At 31.9% G+C, this 19,658-nt stretch overlaps 2 protein-coding genes across 3 annotated transcripts; both read left to right on the plus strand.

Moving 5' to 3' along the window:
• Positions 1-1,888: 1,888 nt before the first annotated feature.
• Positions 1,889-3,729, plus strand: LOC108345029 (protein DETOXIFICATION 51). The gene has a single exon (XM_017583585.2). It carries the CDS (start codon positions 2,079-2,081, stop codon positions 3,549-3,551), a length of 1,473 nt encoding a protein of 490 aa, XP_017439074.1. The 5' UTR covers positions 1,889-2,078; the 3' UTR covers positions 3,552-3,729.
• A 12,656-nt stretch (positions 3,730-16,385) lies between these two features.
• Positions 16,386-18,885, plus strand: LOC108344891 (protein IQ-domain 26). Of its 2 annotated transcripts, none has more exons than XM_052866817.1 (4): positions 16,386-16,432; positions 17,082-17,495; positions 17,656-17,865; positions 17,975-18,885. In XM_052866817.1, the coding sequence occupies exons 2-4, from the start codon at positions 17,112-17,114 to the stop codon at positions 18,680-18,682; spliced, it is 1,302 nt and encodes a 433-aa protein (XP_052722777.1). In that variant the 5' UTR covers positions 16,386-16,432; positions 17,082-17,111; the 3' UTR covers positions 18,683-18,885. The 2 variants fall into 2 exon arrangements, with proteins under 2 accessions (XP_052722777.1, XP_017438913.1); XM_017583424.2 differs by lacking the exon at positions 16,386-16,432 and adding an exon at positions 16,690-16,917.
• Positions 18,886-19,658: the final 773 nt, after the last annotated feature.

Genomic DNA, 19,658 nt, shown 5'->3' on the forward strand with positions numbered 1-19,658 from the left:
TGTTCACCTTTTTAATTATGAAAAAAGTAATTAGAAAAGCTATAACCAAAGCATCGAGTTATTTAACTTTAATTAACATTTTAAAAAATAGAAGAAAACAAAATTAAACACGTGAATTAATTCCAAACTTGCTTGCATTACTTTGATTATACGAACTCTAATTTTTTGGCAGTAAAACCTAATTTGATTTTGATGTGTGATAAAGAAAGCAATAAAAGGTGACAAAGATCATATGAATACGTGTGTTGTGTTCGTGTGTGGTGTTGTCCCTCGAAAAAAAATGTTGTCTTTTATGTGTTTTGCTTCTTCGACTAAATTAATAAAAGCGTTTGATCACATGCCATTTTGAAACAAAAACATTAATTAGTGTTTGACCCGTAACGTTTTAATGCGATTAGTGATGGGTTTTCCTTTATTTTTGCGTTTAATTAACGATAACCATAGTGCAATACGCAAGGCGTTTCTGGGATAATGGATTTATTAGGGACCTAATTAGTGGAATCAAAACATTCTTTGCTTTCATGGGTTCATTATGATATGATTAGTGCGTTGAAATCAATTGCTCTTACTTCATTATGGTATTAATGTAATTAGGTTTTTTTAATACAAGTAACTGTAAAACTGCATCTTATTGAAAAAAAAATTAAGTAGTTCGTTGGAAGTTTTTATTATTTTTTAAATCGCAGTTACCATGAAGGAAACAATGAATGCAAGAAACTGATAAAATCTTTTATTTTACATTTTATTGTAAAATAAATAACGAAACATATGATTTTAGAGTGGTATAGTTGAAAGAGAGATAAAAGAAGTTGTAAGTTTAACTATTGATAAATATTACATTTTTTTCTTAAATTGGTTCAAATATTACAGTTGAAAGCTAAAATAATTAATGATTTTTCTATTGCTTCAATTTTAATATGATTTTTGGAGTAAAAATTGTCATTTAAACACACATGAACTACTTTGGTGATTCTAAGGGGTTTTAGTTTCCTTTTTCTAAAAGCAGTTTTAAAGTTTCGTTAAATTTTGATTTTAGATTTTTAAAAGGTAAAAAAACTGATGAAATATATTTCAATTTTTTTGTATGATACATAATATATAAAATTAAATGAATAAGTATATATATATATATATATATATATATATATATATAATAATAATACTTATAATAGTTTAATTATATTATTATATTGTAATACTAAAATCAAAAGCGAGACGAACTTTTCTTCTATCTTTCTCATCGCTGATACATTTACCAAATAAGTTTTTTTTTTCAACTTATTCTTAAAAAGATTATTTAGGATTGATTGCTAAAATTGTTTTAAAAAGACTAAATAAAAGAGGCAAAAAAAACAGTGAGAAATGAAGGGGTTGTGATTTCTGAAGAAAAAAAAGGGACCAAAAGTGTTGCAATGTGCCTCATGGGCGGAATCAAAACTCATAACAGCTAGCAAAAATCACAGACACAGAACATTTCTGTTATTGGGAATTGTTCCTTTCAGTACCACACTGACATCCTCCCACATTTTTACTATTTTTTGCTATTCACATTTTCATTCTCAGTACCTTATCACAACATTTTTTTCCTTTAATTTATAACAACGAATCTCCATAACCTATATTTATAAAGAAAAGAATAAAATAAGAATAAATATAAACATATTAAAATATCATGATAAAAGAAATAATTAAGTGTGTTAAAGGTATATTTTTCAAAGAAGAATATTCATAAGGCAGGTTTGATTTGATAGGCAGCAATGGTCAAAATAAGAATATTTATTTTAAAGTTGTAATATATATTATTATAAAAGGTTTTGAAAAGTTTGAAAATAAAATTTTGAGGGGTGAAAAAGCAGGCAGGGTGGAATTGAAAGGAAATGAAATTGTCTATTTAAACTCAGTCTCCCATCCTTCTCACACAGTCTCACTCCCATATACTCAATACTTTCTTTCTCTATCTACCGATCCCTTCCTCCATCACAAGAACAGAGTCCCCCTCTGCACACAACATCATCGTCATCGTATTCACAATCATCAAACCCTTTGTTACGATCAATCTTCCCAACTTCGTTTCCAACATGTTGGAATCCAACACAGAGTACAATGATACGGAAAAGCAGACAGAAGGGTTTGGCACACGTTCCACAATGTGGGACTTCATTCGAGAAGCCAAATCTCTGTGGGAGGTCGCATTTCCGACAGCTCTCACTGCTCTCATTTTCTACGCGCGTTCCATGGTCTCCATGTTGTTCCTCGGACACCTAGGAGACACCGAACTCGCGGCAGGTTCTTTGGCCATAGCCTTCGCCAACATCACCGGTTACTCGGTTCTCTCCGGACTCTCCCTAGGGATGGAACCCCTATGCTCCCAAGCCTTCGGAGCAAAGCGTCCCAAGCTTCTCTCTCTCACGCTCCAACGCTGCGTTCTCTTCTTGATATGTTGCTCAATCCCCATTTCACTCTTGTGGCTCAACATGTCCAAAATCTTCCTCCTACTACACCAAGACATCGAAATCACAAAAATGGCGCAAAACTACCTCGTATTCCTCCTCCCCGACCTCGTCACCAACTCCTTCCTCCACCCAATCAGAGTCTACCTTCGAGCGCAGAACGTCACCCAACCGGTCACGTTAGCTTCCCTCGCCGGCACGCTCCTGCACGTCGCCTTCAACTTCGCTCTCGTGAGACGCGGGGTGGCCGGAGTCGCCGCCGCCTCCGCCGCCTCCAGCTTTTCGATTCTGGGACTGTTGCTCCTCTATGTGTGGATAAGTGGGGTCCACCTAGACACGTGGAGTGCGCCGAGCCGTGAGTGTTTCACAGGCTGGGAGCCGCTGCTTCGGCTGGCTGCACCGAGCTGCGTGTCCGTTTGTTTGGAGTGGTGGTGGTATGAGATCATGATCTTGTTATGCGGACTCCTTGTGGAGCCCACTGCCAGCGTGGCCGCCATGGGGATTTTAATCCAAACGACGTCGTTGATTTACGTCTTTCCTTCGTCGTTGGGGTTGGCAGTGTCAACGCGCGTGGGGAACGAGCTTGGCGCGAACCGGGCTCCACGCGCCAGGATGTCGGCTGTGGTGGCGGTGTTTTTCGCCGCTGTGATGGGTTTTTCGGCGGTGATCTTCGCCTCATCGATGAGGCGGCAGTGGGGGAGGATGTTCACTTTGGACGAGGGGATTCTGCAGCTGACGGCCGCGGCGCTGCCTATTTTGGGACTGTGCGAGCTTGGAAACTGCCCGCAAACGGTGGGGTGCGGGGTGGTGCGGGGGACGGCGCGGCCGAGCGTGGCGGCGAACGTGAACCTCGGCGCCTTTTATCTGGTGGGGATGCCCGTGGCCGTTGGGCTTGCGTTCTGGCTAGAGGTTGGGTTCTGTGGGCTCTGGCTGGGCCTGTTGTCGGCCCAGGTTTGTTGTGCGGGCCTGATGTTGTATACGATTGGGACCACCGATTGGGAGTACCAGGCCTGCCGGGCCCAGCTGTTGACTGCCGTAGATGACTCCGCGAACGGATCGGACGGGCAGAAAGAACCGTTGATTGGCGTGGTGGACACTTGATAATGATGATGAATGTTGATTGACGGTGTAATATTCTTTTCTTTTTCTAATTTTTATATTATTAGACGAATTTGTGAGATAGAATTGTTATTTTTTACACCGCTGATTTTTTATTCCAGTGGGAACTGGGTATTATTTAATTAAGGATAAATGAGATGATGATTATTCTGTCTTTTTCAATATGAATATCTTCTCATATTTTGTTTCTTATCTCCTAAGTGCAAATAAACACTATATTTCTATCTTTCTGCTCAGACTAAACTCGGTGAAGCCTACAACCATTTCAAACGCACTTCACATTCTCTTTCTCAAAACCATTCTCTAACTTTTTCTTTCTGCCTCTACTTTTACATGTATTCTATCTTTATATTAGAAATCTAAAATTTTCTTATATATAATGTTCTTCCAGATTTTACGTAATACCAAAAATATGTCTTAAACAAAATAAATAAATAAATTAGCACGCATCAATATAGAACAAAAAGAGTTAGAAAATATCAATATCTACAGAACAAAAATGCCAACAGTGGCACACATTTTAATGATTGGGTTTCTTTCTCATTCAAAGTTTGATCAAATAAAGCAAGTTAGAGATTGTAGTTCAGAAATCAACCTTTGAGAGAAATAAATTTAAGATTTTTAATAATATTTTTCTTGTATTGGAACACCATATTTTTATTGAAAACAGAATGCATTTGACATACGTGAACATTTTGTAAACATACTCAAAATTACTACAAACAGACCTATTGAATATCTGCATAAGCAACATTATTGTTTCTACTCACAGCTTGATATAAATTACAGTGTAAAAGAAATTTTACATGGAAGAAGTTGGTGAGTTGAATATAAGAGGGAGAGAGAAGGCTGAGATGTGATGTATGTGACGTGGTCCAGCAGACTGCAAATAGATTTATGACACGTGGAAGATGCGAAGTGTGATTGGTGAATGGAGTGGATTGAGAGAGAGAAAAAGGAAGGTACTGTACTGGTGTTAGTGACAGAGTCTGTTGCTTCTGCAGTTGCAGTGTTGCAGTGGCAGTCACAGTTGCAGGATTCACTCTCTCACTGCATAACCACTCTTTCGTTCTTATCTTTTGGCAGAGAGAAAAACGCATGGATACAGCTGCTCTATCACCTCCACTCAACAAGTACTCTACGGAAGATCATTCATTCATTCATTCACACGTTAATCTCATCAAACCATCATAACATCCTTATCATTCGACCCTTACTTTGTTCTTTCTTAATTACCACTGATAAACAAAACAAAAAAGACTCTTTCTTTCTTACCTATTTTTCACCCCAACTGTTTCATATTCAACTTTCTTTTTTACATTTCAAAGACTGAGAAAAAGGTGCATGTGGGAAATTTTTTTTTTGTATGTGGAAAATGAGTCATCTTTGCATGGTTCGAAGAGGATGCTGAAAAGGGAAAGGAAAAGTGTTGAACAAATTTGGGCACACAAGAAGGGCTGGGAAGAAAGTTTGAATTTTGGCAGTAGAATTTGTGTTTCAATCCGAAAAGGGTAGAAGTGGTCGATTTGGGTGGCCATGATAAAGATAATGAAGGGCAGGAAGGGAACAGAGGCTATAATGAGAAGGGCTGCCACTGCTCTGATCAGACCAATATATCAGAGAGAGAAGAGACTCTGCAAGCCAAACAAAATACCATTTTGTCTCATTATTCATCACTACTAACTTTTTTTTTCATTATTTTGAATTAATTCTTTATAGATTTTTTATTATTATTTTATCTTTTTTTTTCATCAAAGTAATTGTACTGTGATCATGTGATCATCCGGTCATTCGTGACTGACTGGTGGTAAACTACATACAAGCTTAACTAGTAAAGATAATTAGGTTAACTCGAATGAATTATTGATATATGGATTTTGATTGGGTTAATTCTGATTGAAATCTATAAATATAAGTTTAATATAACGTTGAAATATTTTTTACATGTAATAGTCTAGTAAACCAAATGATATATAAAGATTCAAGAAGAAAGATAATGTATTTTAAATAATAATTAGAAATATAGAAATGAAGTATTTGGGTGTATTGAAGAAAAGATATGCAGAGAGATTAATTTGAAGACAGTGCATTTTTGAGGTATCACTTTCTAAGGCTAAAATCCCCCTGAATTTATGCACCACATGTGAAAAGCAAGGTGGACCACTTGGTACTAACCCGTACTACCCTCTGCTTCCTTTCTTTATTTTTTTCTGATTTTAATTACTCACTCCATTGCTATCAAATCTCACCAGTACAACCTTTGGTATGCCTTTCATTGAAATTCTATGTACCATTTTTCACTTCTTTTATTGCCAGATAACTTCAAAATCTTACTCTGCAACACCAACTTCGTAAAAGTTCCCAACAAAATTAAGAAACTTTGATAGTTTTAAGGTTGTGTTTGGTCATATGATTTCATTCCAGGTACATGTATGTTGAGTTTTTAGCAAATGGGAGTTTGTTTATATGCTTAGTTATAAAACCTATTCGGATGAGAAAAACTTGTCTTTTCACTTGAGTTGGAGTGTGGAAAACAAAAGATTCCTTTTTACCGATGATTTGAAGAGACTCCATCCAAATTGAAACAATTCGATTTAAATTTTATCAGGTTAAATATATATCTTTTAATTTAATTATGTCAATTATTTTTATATATGTATCAAATGTTTTTTTAATCAGTATTAAAGTAAAAATGTGTAAAATAGTATAAATAATTTAAATGTTAATACAAAATGTGCTTGATATGTCAAAACTTTTTAAAATAATTGAATTAAAAAAGATAGATTTATTTTTTTAAAATTTAAAGAATAAAATGTATTAAAATTTTGGATATTAACAAAATTTTATTTTGTGTAAGAATTGAAAGACTAAATATGTTTATTTTAATTTTATTTAATGAGAAAAGAAGATGATGAATTTGAATAGAAAATTTACCAGTAAATCTGGTTGATCTGATTGAGTAAAGGAGGTGATTACTTTTAATATAATTTTAGTATAATGTTAAAATTTTCATAGTAATGTGTTTTTAAATATAAACATGTTTTTGTTATAAAAGATAGTTGAGAAAATGAAAATAATTATTTTTTACAATATTATTTATGGAAAAATTAAAAATTCCAATAAAACAAATTTATTAAAAGATTCCAACAAGTATATCCATTCCTCGTCATCTTATACCTTTTCTCTTACAAAATCTTAGCTACAAACTATCTAAATCAAATATATACGATTCTCATAAAATCAATCTCCATAACACATCGAAATTACTAAATCGTACCAAACAAATCAGAAGTTTCTGTTTCATATATTTATATATTTTGTCTCTCTTTCTTTCAATTTTCTTAGAGTGATCTATAACATGATATTTATATGGTGTGTCTCAATCTTAAAAACATTAGTCAACATATTAAAAATTGTGGCATAAAACTCTGTGAATTTTATATATTAGGATTTGTCAATTGTAATACTTCAAAAGACTGTTAAAATAAATAACATTAAAAATTAAAAGCACAACTAATGCAATTTTCTTTCAATAATTAATTATGTAAGTCTTAAGCTCCATTCTACACTATTAATTGTAGATGTAGGAGAAGAATCACTCCTCTCAAACAAAATACATATAACAAGTTATTTATACTTATTTCATTTCAATAATTCTTTTTGTAATAATAATAGTAAAAAATTAAATCTTATAAAGGCAAACACATATTAAAGTTGATAATAACCCTCTTTAAAGTTGTAAGATTAGATAAATATTTTTAAAATTTATAATTTACTTAACCATTTAGAAATAACTGTTATATTATACTAATACTTTTCATATATACATGTTATTAATTTTCTAATTCTAAATTTACTTCTGTAAAGTAATAATTTCTTTTAATGGTTTTTACGATATTTTTTTCAATAAATATTTGTTACGACTTTATTACTTTAGGGAAAAAAATTATGCCTTGTTACTATCAAAATAAATGTGGGTCACGAGATAAAAGTTGTGGTTTGAAGGTAATGAGAAAAAACAAAAGAGTTTTCAAAATTTTATTTCTTTCCACTTTATTTAATTTCATCAAATTAATTTGTATTTTCATTAATTTCTCATTTACGTATGCTTTTTCCTATTTATTGATTCTATTTTTTCTTCTATACCAAATGAAACATTGAATTATTTATATTACAATACTAAATTATACTGCGTATTTAATTATTTTCTCAACCACATCTATTTAACCTACAAAATTGAAAGATAAAGTTTGTGGGCACGTCATTATAAATATTGAAAACAAATTGGCTTTGTATTTTAGTCACTCTTCTCATTTCATCTTGTGCTAATGTTTCATTTGTTGACATATCCATGTCAAGCTAATAAGACAAACATTATACCAAAACTTTAATACCAAGAATGTCTTAATTTATTGAAAGAGAAAAAAAAACGTGTTATATATCAATGAAGTTTGTTACTACAATGAATCAATTAATTCATTATATTGTTTTACTTTGATGATAACAAATAAACAATTTGTAAAACATAGAATTTTACTTTTACATGTGTGTATTGCGAAAATTTTAAATTATTATAAATGAATACTGAAAGTTTACTCATGATTAATTTTTGGAAAAGAATTTCTAATATTTTATTTCTACTATGAATAAAAAAAAGTAATGTTTTTATAAAAATAAATACATAATAACAGGATATAAAAAACTCGCTATGTTCAAACGTAAGAAACCTGATTTCAAACATTGGTATCTCTTATCTATAAAAAACACAGAAAACATTTTTTAATGAATAATATAGAAAATGAAAACATTTTCATGAACCAGCAATATACCTTAAATTTGAAATGAAATTGATTAAAATCGATAAAATTCAACAAGTACTAAAAAAAATAGTAATCAAGGTGGATGGAAATAATATAAAACTTAATTATAAAGTAAACTAGTGATCTTAAAACTGGTTCACCACGGAATTTATGTTAGTAGATAACAATTAAAGTAAATTTTTATCATTCAATATTACTAAAATGGTTGACTTGTGGTCTTGCAAAATGGGAGTTTGTGACAAATATAGTTGACTATTTTTGTTAATGAAAATATATAATAAAAGTATATTAGATATTAAGAAGGTGCATCAGTGATAGTAACTAGCTAACTCACTAATTGAAGGGTCTTAATGATATTAATGTTCCCAGCAATGCATGTGTATACACATGGGAGGTTTAATTTACATTAATTATGCCATCACATTTCCAAATTTATTGCAAATTGACAAACATCTATATGACTACTTGCATCTTCAAATTGCAATGCATATTCAATTGAATGAACATTAGCTATTGATCCACCCACTTCAAATAATACACATAACACATTATCTCTTAATTAATATATGAGAAAAAAATTAGTGTTTTTCATCAGCAATAAATATTATATAAAATAAGGGTACTTTAGATACTCAATATATAAACTTTATTTATAAAAGTGAAAGAAAGGATATATATTTTTTCTCAAAATTTTCCAACAGAACCCAATTAATTCAGCCAAAGCCAACATATTAAATATCAGAAAAATTCATAAGAAAACGAGTTTGATTTGGTCAAACACAATTATCAACGAGTGAAGCATTACAACACAGTAATCCTAAAATTATAATCTTTAGCAACTGAAACAAATGACTTGGTTTCAGAATCGATGTTCTTCCTTATGTTTTTATAACCATAACTGAATTTTTGATGATGGTTTAAATAAACACTTATAAATTCTATATTAATATTAACCAATTTTGGAGTTTGATGGAGACATGTGTCCCCACACTGTTTCACTTATAGGTACATTATATTCTTACAGATTACGTTAAAATCTTTAAATTTAGTAATACAATAGTTTTATATATCCTCACGAATTCTGTTGTCAACTTTTTCTCTATAAAAGATCAATATAATAAAAGTCTCTCGCCATTCAAATATTATCATAAATATTTGATTTAAAGAAATATTATATATGTAAATTATGATTTAGCATTTTAATAAAAGCATATGCATATATAAATAATGGTTGGCCCTGCAGCCATGCATGATGCATGGTTGGTGTTGGATAAAGATTATAATTTTGCCTTGATGTGTGTCAATCAATGTCAAAACTGAATGTGCAAGTACATGTGTATAAACTATACAATTATAGGTTGCATAAGAAGGTTTTGTTTTTCTAGGGTTCTAGCTAGCTATAGGGACATGGGGTCAATTATTTGTATAGGGTCATGGTGTAGCTATAGCTATGTTCATGTAGCTGCTCTGAGATCTGTTTTCATGGTGCCAAAAATAATTCTCTGAGGAACACTGAAACTAGGAAATGAGTGAACTGGTTTTATAGAGACAACATCATTCTGCTTCATCATGCTTCTCACATGGCTAGTCATTTCAGTAACCAACCAACCCAATATCCATATAACCACTTTCTTTGTCTCCTTATCTCAACATTCACCATTTCTATCTTCACCTTTTCAGCTTTCAAGATCTTCTTCATGCCTCTGTATACACACAATATCTTTTTTTTCTAATATATATATATATATATCCACCATGACCAAGTAACTATAAAGAACATCATGATCATGATCACCATACAGTATACATGCTGCATGCATCATGGCTGCTCTATTTGTCTGAAAGAAACCCTATACCTCTGCCATGAGAGACACATGCACCATCATAAAGATGGTCTCTGCTAACTCTCTAACCAACAAGCAGAAAACAACGTGGAAGATTCTCCTTTCTCTTTGCAACCTTATATATATATCATGGACAATGTTACTTTTGATAATATATATAATTTTTTTTACACCTACTTCACCTTTTTCCTCATTGAATTATATTTTTCTTTATTATGATAATTTATCTTTAGAAAAGTTGTTAAATGATAGTCAGTGTGTCAGAAATTTTTTACATATCTCATATTTAGTTAATTAGGTTAACTACATGTATGTAAGACAATGATGGTTTGATACGATAACTTTTTTTAAACCTATTTAACGTTATTTTCATACATACACACACATTTGACAAGCAGTTTAACATGGCACAAGACATTATTTTTTGGTGTGGCCCAGTTAAAAGAAGGACGCGATGAAAAACAGTAGACGAAGAAAAGTGAAAGATTATCATTTTCTTTTTCTTAGAATGTCGTGTAAAAACAAAGATATTTTTTCTTCAATAATACCGTATAACGGTGGAAATCCCACGTCCAATTTATAATATTTAAATGAGGTCTAAATCTCATCTTATAAACCTATTTTGTAGGATTAAATTAGGTTTAAAGTCCATTTCTAACCTATTCTAACCTATAATAAGTTGATAAAGATTTACTTTATCGTCTGTCCAAGAGAAAAATGATAAAGGAAGATGAATTTTCTGAGTTTTTTTTGAACGACACAGATGATGCAAAGAACATGCATGTATATATTTCTATATATTGTCACAGGAATAAGTGTTCTCATATTCACTCAGTGTGCCACCACTGCCTATATTGGTTAGGGTTCTCGGGTTGGTTACCCATCATTCTGTGCCCTCTTTAAGGACACTTGGAGGGACCACTTACCCTTGTTTTGTGATGCCATTCAGCCATGCAATGGCAATCTGATATATATGTTGCAGACATGTGTTGTGGCTGTAGACTGTACGTACGTGCATCAATTTCAGTCACTACATGCATTTCTTTAACTCTACATATCTTATCCATGTCTTTTCTTTCTTTCTTTCTTCTTTCATATAATTCCAACTTCATTTATCATGGATTCATATATCAATTCTATCTATATATGACATTTAATACGTTTCTACACACATATATATATATATATATATATATATATATATATATATATATATATATATATATAGAGAGAGAGAGAGAGAGAGAGAGAGAGAGAGAGAGACTTCCATTCCCTTATTCAAGATACACTAAATGTGTACTCAAACTATTTTATTACCACTAGATGAAAATTTATTTTTAGATATTAAATAAGAATGTTTAAGTGTAAAGAATTATTTATTAAAGGAATTATAGATAAAAAAAGAGATAGTAGAATTTAAAAAGTATATTCTATATATATGAGAGTGTAAAAATCCGTCAATGCAACTATGGAATTTTGTGTTTTTAAATGATTTTTTATTTAATATATTTGTTGTATGAAGTGTTATAAAAAATATGTATTCTCATTGAATTGAAATTTTTTAAAATTCAAAATTTGAAAAATTGAAAAGACACTTTAGGTCCACTAAACACCCTAAAATTAATTTTAAAAAAACATAACAAGGAGACCAGATCCAATTAAATCGAGTGATGTTTTTTTGCCCATGTTTTTACCCCTGCAATTCCCAGTGTACTGGATTTAATTATGATACATTCAAATGTAAAAGATTAATCTCATCTACTCTCAACCACACTATTTTTCTAATTCTCCTTTTTTTTTTCTTTTTTCTTTTGCACTTTAAGAAGGTATATACATAACGAAAGCTGGTGCCGATGTCAGGGCTAAAATTAAGGATGAAATTTTAATTTGAACTAATTAAATAGGTGTTTGAAGTTAAATAAAAAAATTAAACTAATTAATTTTAATTTGACTTAAATATAAACTAAATATTCTGCTCCAATTTAAGTTAACTTGATTTTAGTTTGTGTAATTGATGGAGTCAATCAAATTTCAGAAACACCAGGTGAGACACGAATCCTCTATTGGGAACATCTATAGTAGAAAGTAGGAATACGAAAAGCGAAATTAAGAAAATTACCTTTTTTAGGAAACTTAACACTCTTAATTAGGATTATCATTTGAAATTTTAAGGAAGTTTCTGTTTCATTTAGTTTGGGCCATCTCCATTCTACTCTATAATCCTAAAGGTACGGCCCAAAGCTTCTTTATGTCAAATTCCTATTATATTCGGCATTTTCTTTCCTGCACTCCCATACTTAACTCTTCATGATTTCTGAAATATACATTTTGATAATCTTTTGAAACACGTTTTTCAGAAACAAAAAATTTTAAATAATATTTCTTGAAAAAGATTTTGAAACATATTTTCATAAATATATAAGATGCTTTCTAGTATAAGCCTTCTAAAACAATATTTACAGAAAAAGTTTTCCCTAATAAACTTTTTGGAATAAGACTTTTTTTTTTTTAAAACATGAGATACATTTCTTTTTGAAATGTGAAAAGAGATAAGTATAAAATTTTAAATAATTTTAAAACACTGTTTTTTTATTGGTAATATAGATAATATAATTAGTTGAATTAATTGATATTTGAGAAACTAATTTAATCGAGACTTAATACTTATTTTAATTTTTATTTTCGTCAGTTTTGTTCGAAGTAGTATGCAACCTTTTATGGTGTTCAAAGTGGTCTTAATTTTTGTAATTTTTATTCAGTTTAGTTATTTTCTCTGACAGTGTCTAAATGGTTAACGATATAGTATTCAAGTCAGCCATCAATGACTGACATGACCTATTTTTTTTGACGTGGTTGCCCACTTCATTACCTTCATCTTGACCACTTTACTTCCATCTTCAATCTCGGAACCACAACAACCATAACCTTCTCCTTTATCGTGCCACCACTGTAAAGCACAACAGTTCACCACCATGAACCTAGCTTCACGCCACTGTGAAAACCAATCCATGGCCAGACCATTTTCATTGCACCAACCTCCGTCCCCACAATGCCACCACGAAACCCTCATGCCTCCGTTAACCATGATCATCACGACATTGCAAACAAAAGCAACACTACCCAAGAACATAACTCAGTTTTTTTTCACGGACCACTGTGAGACCAAAGCAACCATAGTGACGCTAATCTCCAACAACCATTATCTTATTTGTTGCAATCACAACCTACGAATCGTGAAACGCAAGCCCATATCTACTTTGTGCCTCATCCATGTAAGCCATCGTGAATAGCACCTCTCGTGCCTTCATCTTCATCACATGTTCGCCGAAACTTGCGTGAACTAGAAACCTAATGACATAGAACCTCCTCTTGCCACGAGCTTCATCCTGCCACCTAGAGCATCACGACACTGCCATTATCTTCTTTGCACCAGCTTCACGACCTACAAAAACCACAAAATAGTAACACAAGATCTTCGTATTGGAATCTCGCAAGCCATCGTGACTCCACCCTCATGAGCATACAATAAAATCCTAATTTTGAGTGAAAGATGAAACTACCACATGGCAGTCTCTCATTGAACAATTGCCACGTATGTCAAAAGACTTACACCTCATTCAGTAATGACTGACCTGGATACTGAGTTGCTAACGATTTAGACACCCTTAGAAAAAATGATCAAATTAAACAAAAATTAAGATCACTTTGAATGCCAAAAATAAATGACCACTTTGAACCAAATTGACAAAAATAAGTATTAAGCCTTTAATTTGTTTGTAGAGAACTAAAACTTAGTTTAGTTAGTCTTTAATGTACCAAAAATATCGATGCTGGTTTGGGAGTGAAAGCATAAAAAGACATGTGTAGCATGCAAATGAGTCCAAAGGGGGAAATGCAATTTTATTTTAAATTAAAAAAAAACAATAGAGAGTGTATATAGTAGAAAAGATTGTGTATATAATAAGAGTCCACTTTCTGGCCTGATATTCTTTGCTTACTGGGCTTCATGGCACAAGTTTTCAAGAGACCGATATTACCTACAAAAGTGAAACTATATACCGTATAAGTAATTTCACTGCAGATCTGATTCTAAACAAAATGGTCAATAGTCAAATGCAAAGGATTTCATTTATGAACACTTATCAAAAAGAAGAAAAAAAATAATGCTAATGATAAAAAATTGTTTATATTATTATCTAATCACAAACTATCGTATATTATTTTCATTTTTTTTAAAAATATCTTAAAAATAATTTTAAAATTTATTCTTAATTGATTAAGTGTATAAAAGTGTTTACACTAATAATGCTTAACTATTAAAATCTAAAAACTCATAAACTTAAATAAAATTTTCACTTTGCGTAGTTTTCCACTGATTTTAATTAATAATAAAATAATGTTTAAAATATATTTTGGATATTAGAGTGTAGTTGAATGCGACATTTTATAAATATTTTAGTTTTATGCCTTGACTTGGATTCCCTTTTTAATGGCCCATTTTGACTTACTTTTTTTGTTGGTCCATATTGAGCCCAAATTAAATACTTTCATAAAGTGTTTGTATTGTACAAAACAGAGCCAACTCAAATTCCAAGACAAAATTTTTCAAAAGATAAAGTTTTCAATGCACATGTTCTTGAAAAAATAATCATCTTTTTGGTAAAATAGTAAAATTTGGTACACATTGAATGACAAATCAAAGGATGCTACTCGTGTTGCAAGATCTATCTTTTGTATGAAAAAAAATGCATGTATAAATTATCTAAATGGAATCCAACAAAAATCTTTTAATTTTAATCCCATAGTAAATAATAAAAATGACAAATAAGTGAAAAGAGTTGGAAATGAAACTCTTGATTTAGTTACACACAAAATTTACTTTCCCAAAAACATACCTAGGTTGTTCAATTCAGGCAATTTTTGTCTTTAATCTTGTTCTTTCACCAAAATACAAGAGCAACACAACTTCTATGTACAAATTTTAGAATTTCTTACATGAATGACTTTCATCTTTAAATTAGGTTATTATATAAAATAGTTTGTGCATGTTCTTCGTATTTATAAGTGATGTCATGGTTTGAAAGTTGTAAAAAAGAAGGGTAAAAGTGAATGATGTTATTTGAGAGATGGAGATACCCCAAAAGAGATAACTGAAAAAGGATGAAGAAAAGTAACATGGCTAAGTAGTAGTGAAGAAAAGAAAGAACTTTGTTCAAGTAAAAGGGTCTTTTTCATTGTCTATTCTTTAGTGTTGAAATATGGAAACATTAATTAATGCTAAGTTTGGTATCCTAGAAATAACTTAGGAATGAGTTCAGAAATGAAATAAAATAAAACCCAAGTGAAGTGTGGATAAATTTTTTTAAGATATGAGACATGTTATCATATTTAGGTGATGACCTCGTTTTTTTTTTATTTTTTTAAAAATTAAAATTGTAAAAAGTTGATAAATTATATATATTAACTACATAACTAATATATTTTATTATTCCTAAATTTTTTTAATTTATTTTTGTCTACTTTGTAGTAATTATTTAATCCTTTTTCTAATTTGAATATGTATGTTCACTTTATCATCTTAATAAATAATATCTATATTTTTAATATCTATTTTGACATTTTTTTTATCATATTTCTAAGTTGATTTTGTTTCATGAAAAAAAAAATCATTTATTTATGTTTATCATATTTTTATTCTCCCAAAAAATGGCCATGAATAAACTTCTTTCAAGCATGCCTGTGATGATTTTGCTAGAAAAAGAAGGAGTTAAGGATAAATAAAAGTTAATGATCTAAAAGTAACAAAGTTGATAAATATATATATTTTTTAAACACATAGTGTGTTATTATTTTTGTCTTATATTACTCAGATCCACTTTTTGATGTGAAGATGAAAATGAATTAAAATAATTATAATTTCAGGGAATTCATGATTAACTTAATTCAACACAAAATTAAACAACCATTTATATATTTTAAAAATGATATTATTAATTTCTTATATAAATTTTAAGTGCTTCAAAAAATAAGTTTTAATTTGCCATGGAACAATGGCTGGGTTACAATTTACAAAGAAAGAAATATAAAAGTTGATATGTTATAGAGATGCTGGAATAAAATAGGAATGGTTCAAAATATGTCAGACATGTATGTTAGGGTTAGGACCCTCAATTTGTAGGACACGTCCCTCTCCACAAAGGTAACTTGGTGCGGGACAGATGGTCTTAGAACTTTTCACTGTTAGACTATTAATTCGTGTTACTTTTTCTTTTTCTTTCTTCTTGAATTTTGAGAAGTACAAAATTTTTACTTTATTAGAAGTGCTTTTCCCTTCTCAACTTTATCAGGAAACCACTATTGCTTAATCCTTGTTTGGTTCATAATTTTTCTTAGATGTTAAGTGCTTTTCAAAAGTAAGATGAAATACTGAAATGGAGTTTTATTCCTTTCTTTTGTAAAGTCCTACTGTTAGCTGTGACATTTTTCTTACTTTATAATGTTTCATGTGAAACCAACCTACTAAGTTAACTCTTATTTATTCATTAAATTTCTTGAAGTTTCTTTGTTCCCTCCTTGCATGTTCCATGGACAAGGTTTTTGTCATATGTAGCAGATTTTCACGAGCTTTTGACAGAGTATTTCTTTTGCTTTGTCTGCTTTCGGATAAAATCACATAGTAACATAGTAAGTGTTTGTGTTTATGCTTGTGTATGTGTATGTGTATGTGTATGCCTCATTCACATTCACATCACAGTGTTTTCTTTTCTTCTTATCTCTTTCTTTGTTATTGTTTTTGGAGGTTCTTAAAGAATGCTTACTTTAACCACCAAATTTCACCATATTTGTAGGTTGCACTGTTTCTTGCAGTGAGGCCAGCAATGGGGAGAGTCACAAGGTGGATGAAGAGTTTGTTTGGAATTTCAGGAGAGAAAGAGAAGAAACAAAACATCATGGAATCTGGTTTTTCTGAGAGTAGTAATAATTCAAGAGTTTTGTGTCACAATCCAGGAACTATACCTCCCAACATTTCTCAAGCTGAGGCAGCTTGGTTACAGTCATTCTACACAGAGAAGGACAAAAACAAGCACGCCATTGCGGTTGCTGCGGCAACCGCAGCTGCGGCTGATGCTGCTGTGGCGGCAGCACAGGCCGCCGTTGCAGTTGTTAGGCTCACAAGCCAAGGAAGGGGTGGCACCATGTTTGGCGTTGGACCTGAGATATGGGCTGCTATCAAGATTCAAGCACTGTTCAGAGGATACCTGGTGAGTTTGTACATTTAGCTTTGCTTATTTATGTCAAAAAGTTGCAGGCTTTTTGGCTTCAATAGTATGGGGTCTATTTGATTTAGAATGTTGAACTCTATCTGTTTGTTTTCGGTGCACTGTGGAGTGGAATTTTGAAATTGACATGTGTTTTGAACAGGCAAGGAAGGCACTGAGGGCATTAAAAGGATTGGTGAAGTTGCAGGCACTTGTCAGAGGGTATTTAGTGAGGAAGCAAGCAACAGCAACACTGCATAGTATGCAGGCTCTTATTAGAGCTCAAGCTAGAATACGGTCCCACCAATCTCGCAGGCTCATGAGTACGAAGAATGAAGCATTTAGATCTCAAAATAGAGCAAGAAGATCCATGGTATTAGCATAGATCTCGTATTCTGCTACATTTCTAATTATATTATGCACAGTAAATGATTATGTTATTTGTTATTTTAAGCCTGCTGCTGCATTGAAATTTTTCTCAGGAGAGGTTTGATGATACTAGGAGTGAGTATGCAGTTCCAATCCACAACAGAAGAGCATCATCTTCTTTTGATGCTACACTTAACATCAACAACAGTGTTGATGGGAGCCCCAAAATAGTGGAAGTAGACACTTTCAGGCCTAAGTCAAGATCAAGAAGAACAATATCAGATTTTGGTGATGAGCCATCACTTCAGGCACTTTCCTCTCCCTTCTTTCCAATTTCATATAGAGGTACCCCTACACGTTGGTCCATACCAGATCAAAGGAATTTTCAGGACTCTGAATGGGGGTTAACAGGAGAAGAAGGTCGGTTCTCTACAGCACAAAGCACTCCACGCTTCACAAATCCTTGTAGTTGTGACTCAGTTGTACCTATGACACCACAAAGTGTGTGTCCTGATGATAACTTGTTCCTAAGGCAATATGGGAAATTTCCAAACTACATGGCTAGTACTCAGTCTTTTAAGGCCAAGTTGAGGTCTCATAGTGCTCCAAAGCAACGACCAGAACCAAGTCCAAGGAAAAGGCTCTCCCTCAATGAAATGATGGAGTCTAGGAGTAGCTTGAGTGGTATTAGAATGCAGAGGTCTTGCTCAAAGGCTCAAGAAGTCATTAATTTCAAGAATGCTGTGATGGGAAAGCTTCAGAAATCCACAGAATCTGTTAGGGAAACAGACAGAAACTATTTCCACCAGAGAGGATGGTGACATGCTGAACTTGTTAGGACAGATATCTAGCTATCTTTGTTTTTTAAACTATTAAAGTGTTAATAAAATATATTTCTCCCCCAGTTTGGTAATTTGCAGATACATATAGGTGGTGAGTATGGGAATGTGAAGACAAAATAAAAGGCAAAAGAGAGAGAGATGCCTCTCATTGTTTTGTGAAAAGTTTGGTCATGGAATTTTCATATATGATCTCTCTGTTGTCTAATCAAATGCAAGGATTTTAACTTGCCTACAGTGTAAAATCCTTGCATGCTTTTTTTCTTCTCTTTTTTCAGTAGATTTTGTTTTGTGGGTGATAATGAAACTTCAACAACCATTCAAACTTCTGATAAACCATTTCTAAAGGTTTACTTTTCCTGCAAGAAAAAGAGGAGGAGATCAAAGAGCCTTTATAAGAGGGTTCAAATACAATTATTCTTGTGTGAAATGTATAAAAAAAAGTGTTTGAAATGTGTAAACAAAGAAGTGTACTAACATACCTCTAAAAGTGAAGCAACATGATGCTATGTGAGACTTTTTGGAGTATCAAGAAATATTTCTGTCAAATCATTGATAGCATGAATGACTTAAAGCCAAGCTACGTTGATTGTGTAATAACCATTGGAGTCACCCAAAATTATCAACTAATGATTGGAGATTTCAATTAACCCCAAAAAAAAAACATTGATTGGGGATTTCATTGAAGGATTAATTAATGTCAAAGGACACTGTTGACTTCTGACTCATGCATGTTCTGTGATCAGCAACTTTTACTGATATGAACAGTTTTTAATCTGTTTTGAATTTTGAATGGGAATGGTAGAAGGAGTAGCTGTGTATCTTGAACTGGTTGCTGTTGTTTCTGACCCTTTGGCCTTTGGTGATTTCAAAGCTTGTGTTACTGTTTGTATGTTGATTTCATCTCTTCTAATCTCTTCATTAGTAACTTAATTAATTTCTCTACACTTGGTCTAAG

Source organism: Vigna angularis, chromosome 8 (genome assembly GCF_016808095.1).
Source record: "Vigna angularis cultivar LongXiaoDou No.4 chromosome 8, ASM1680809v1, whole genome shotgun sequence".
NCBI lineage: Eukaryota > Viridiplantae > Streptophyta > Magnoliopsida > Fabales > Fabaceae > Vigna > Vigna angularis.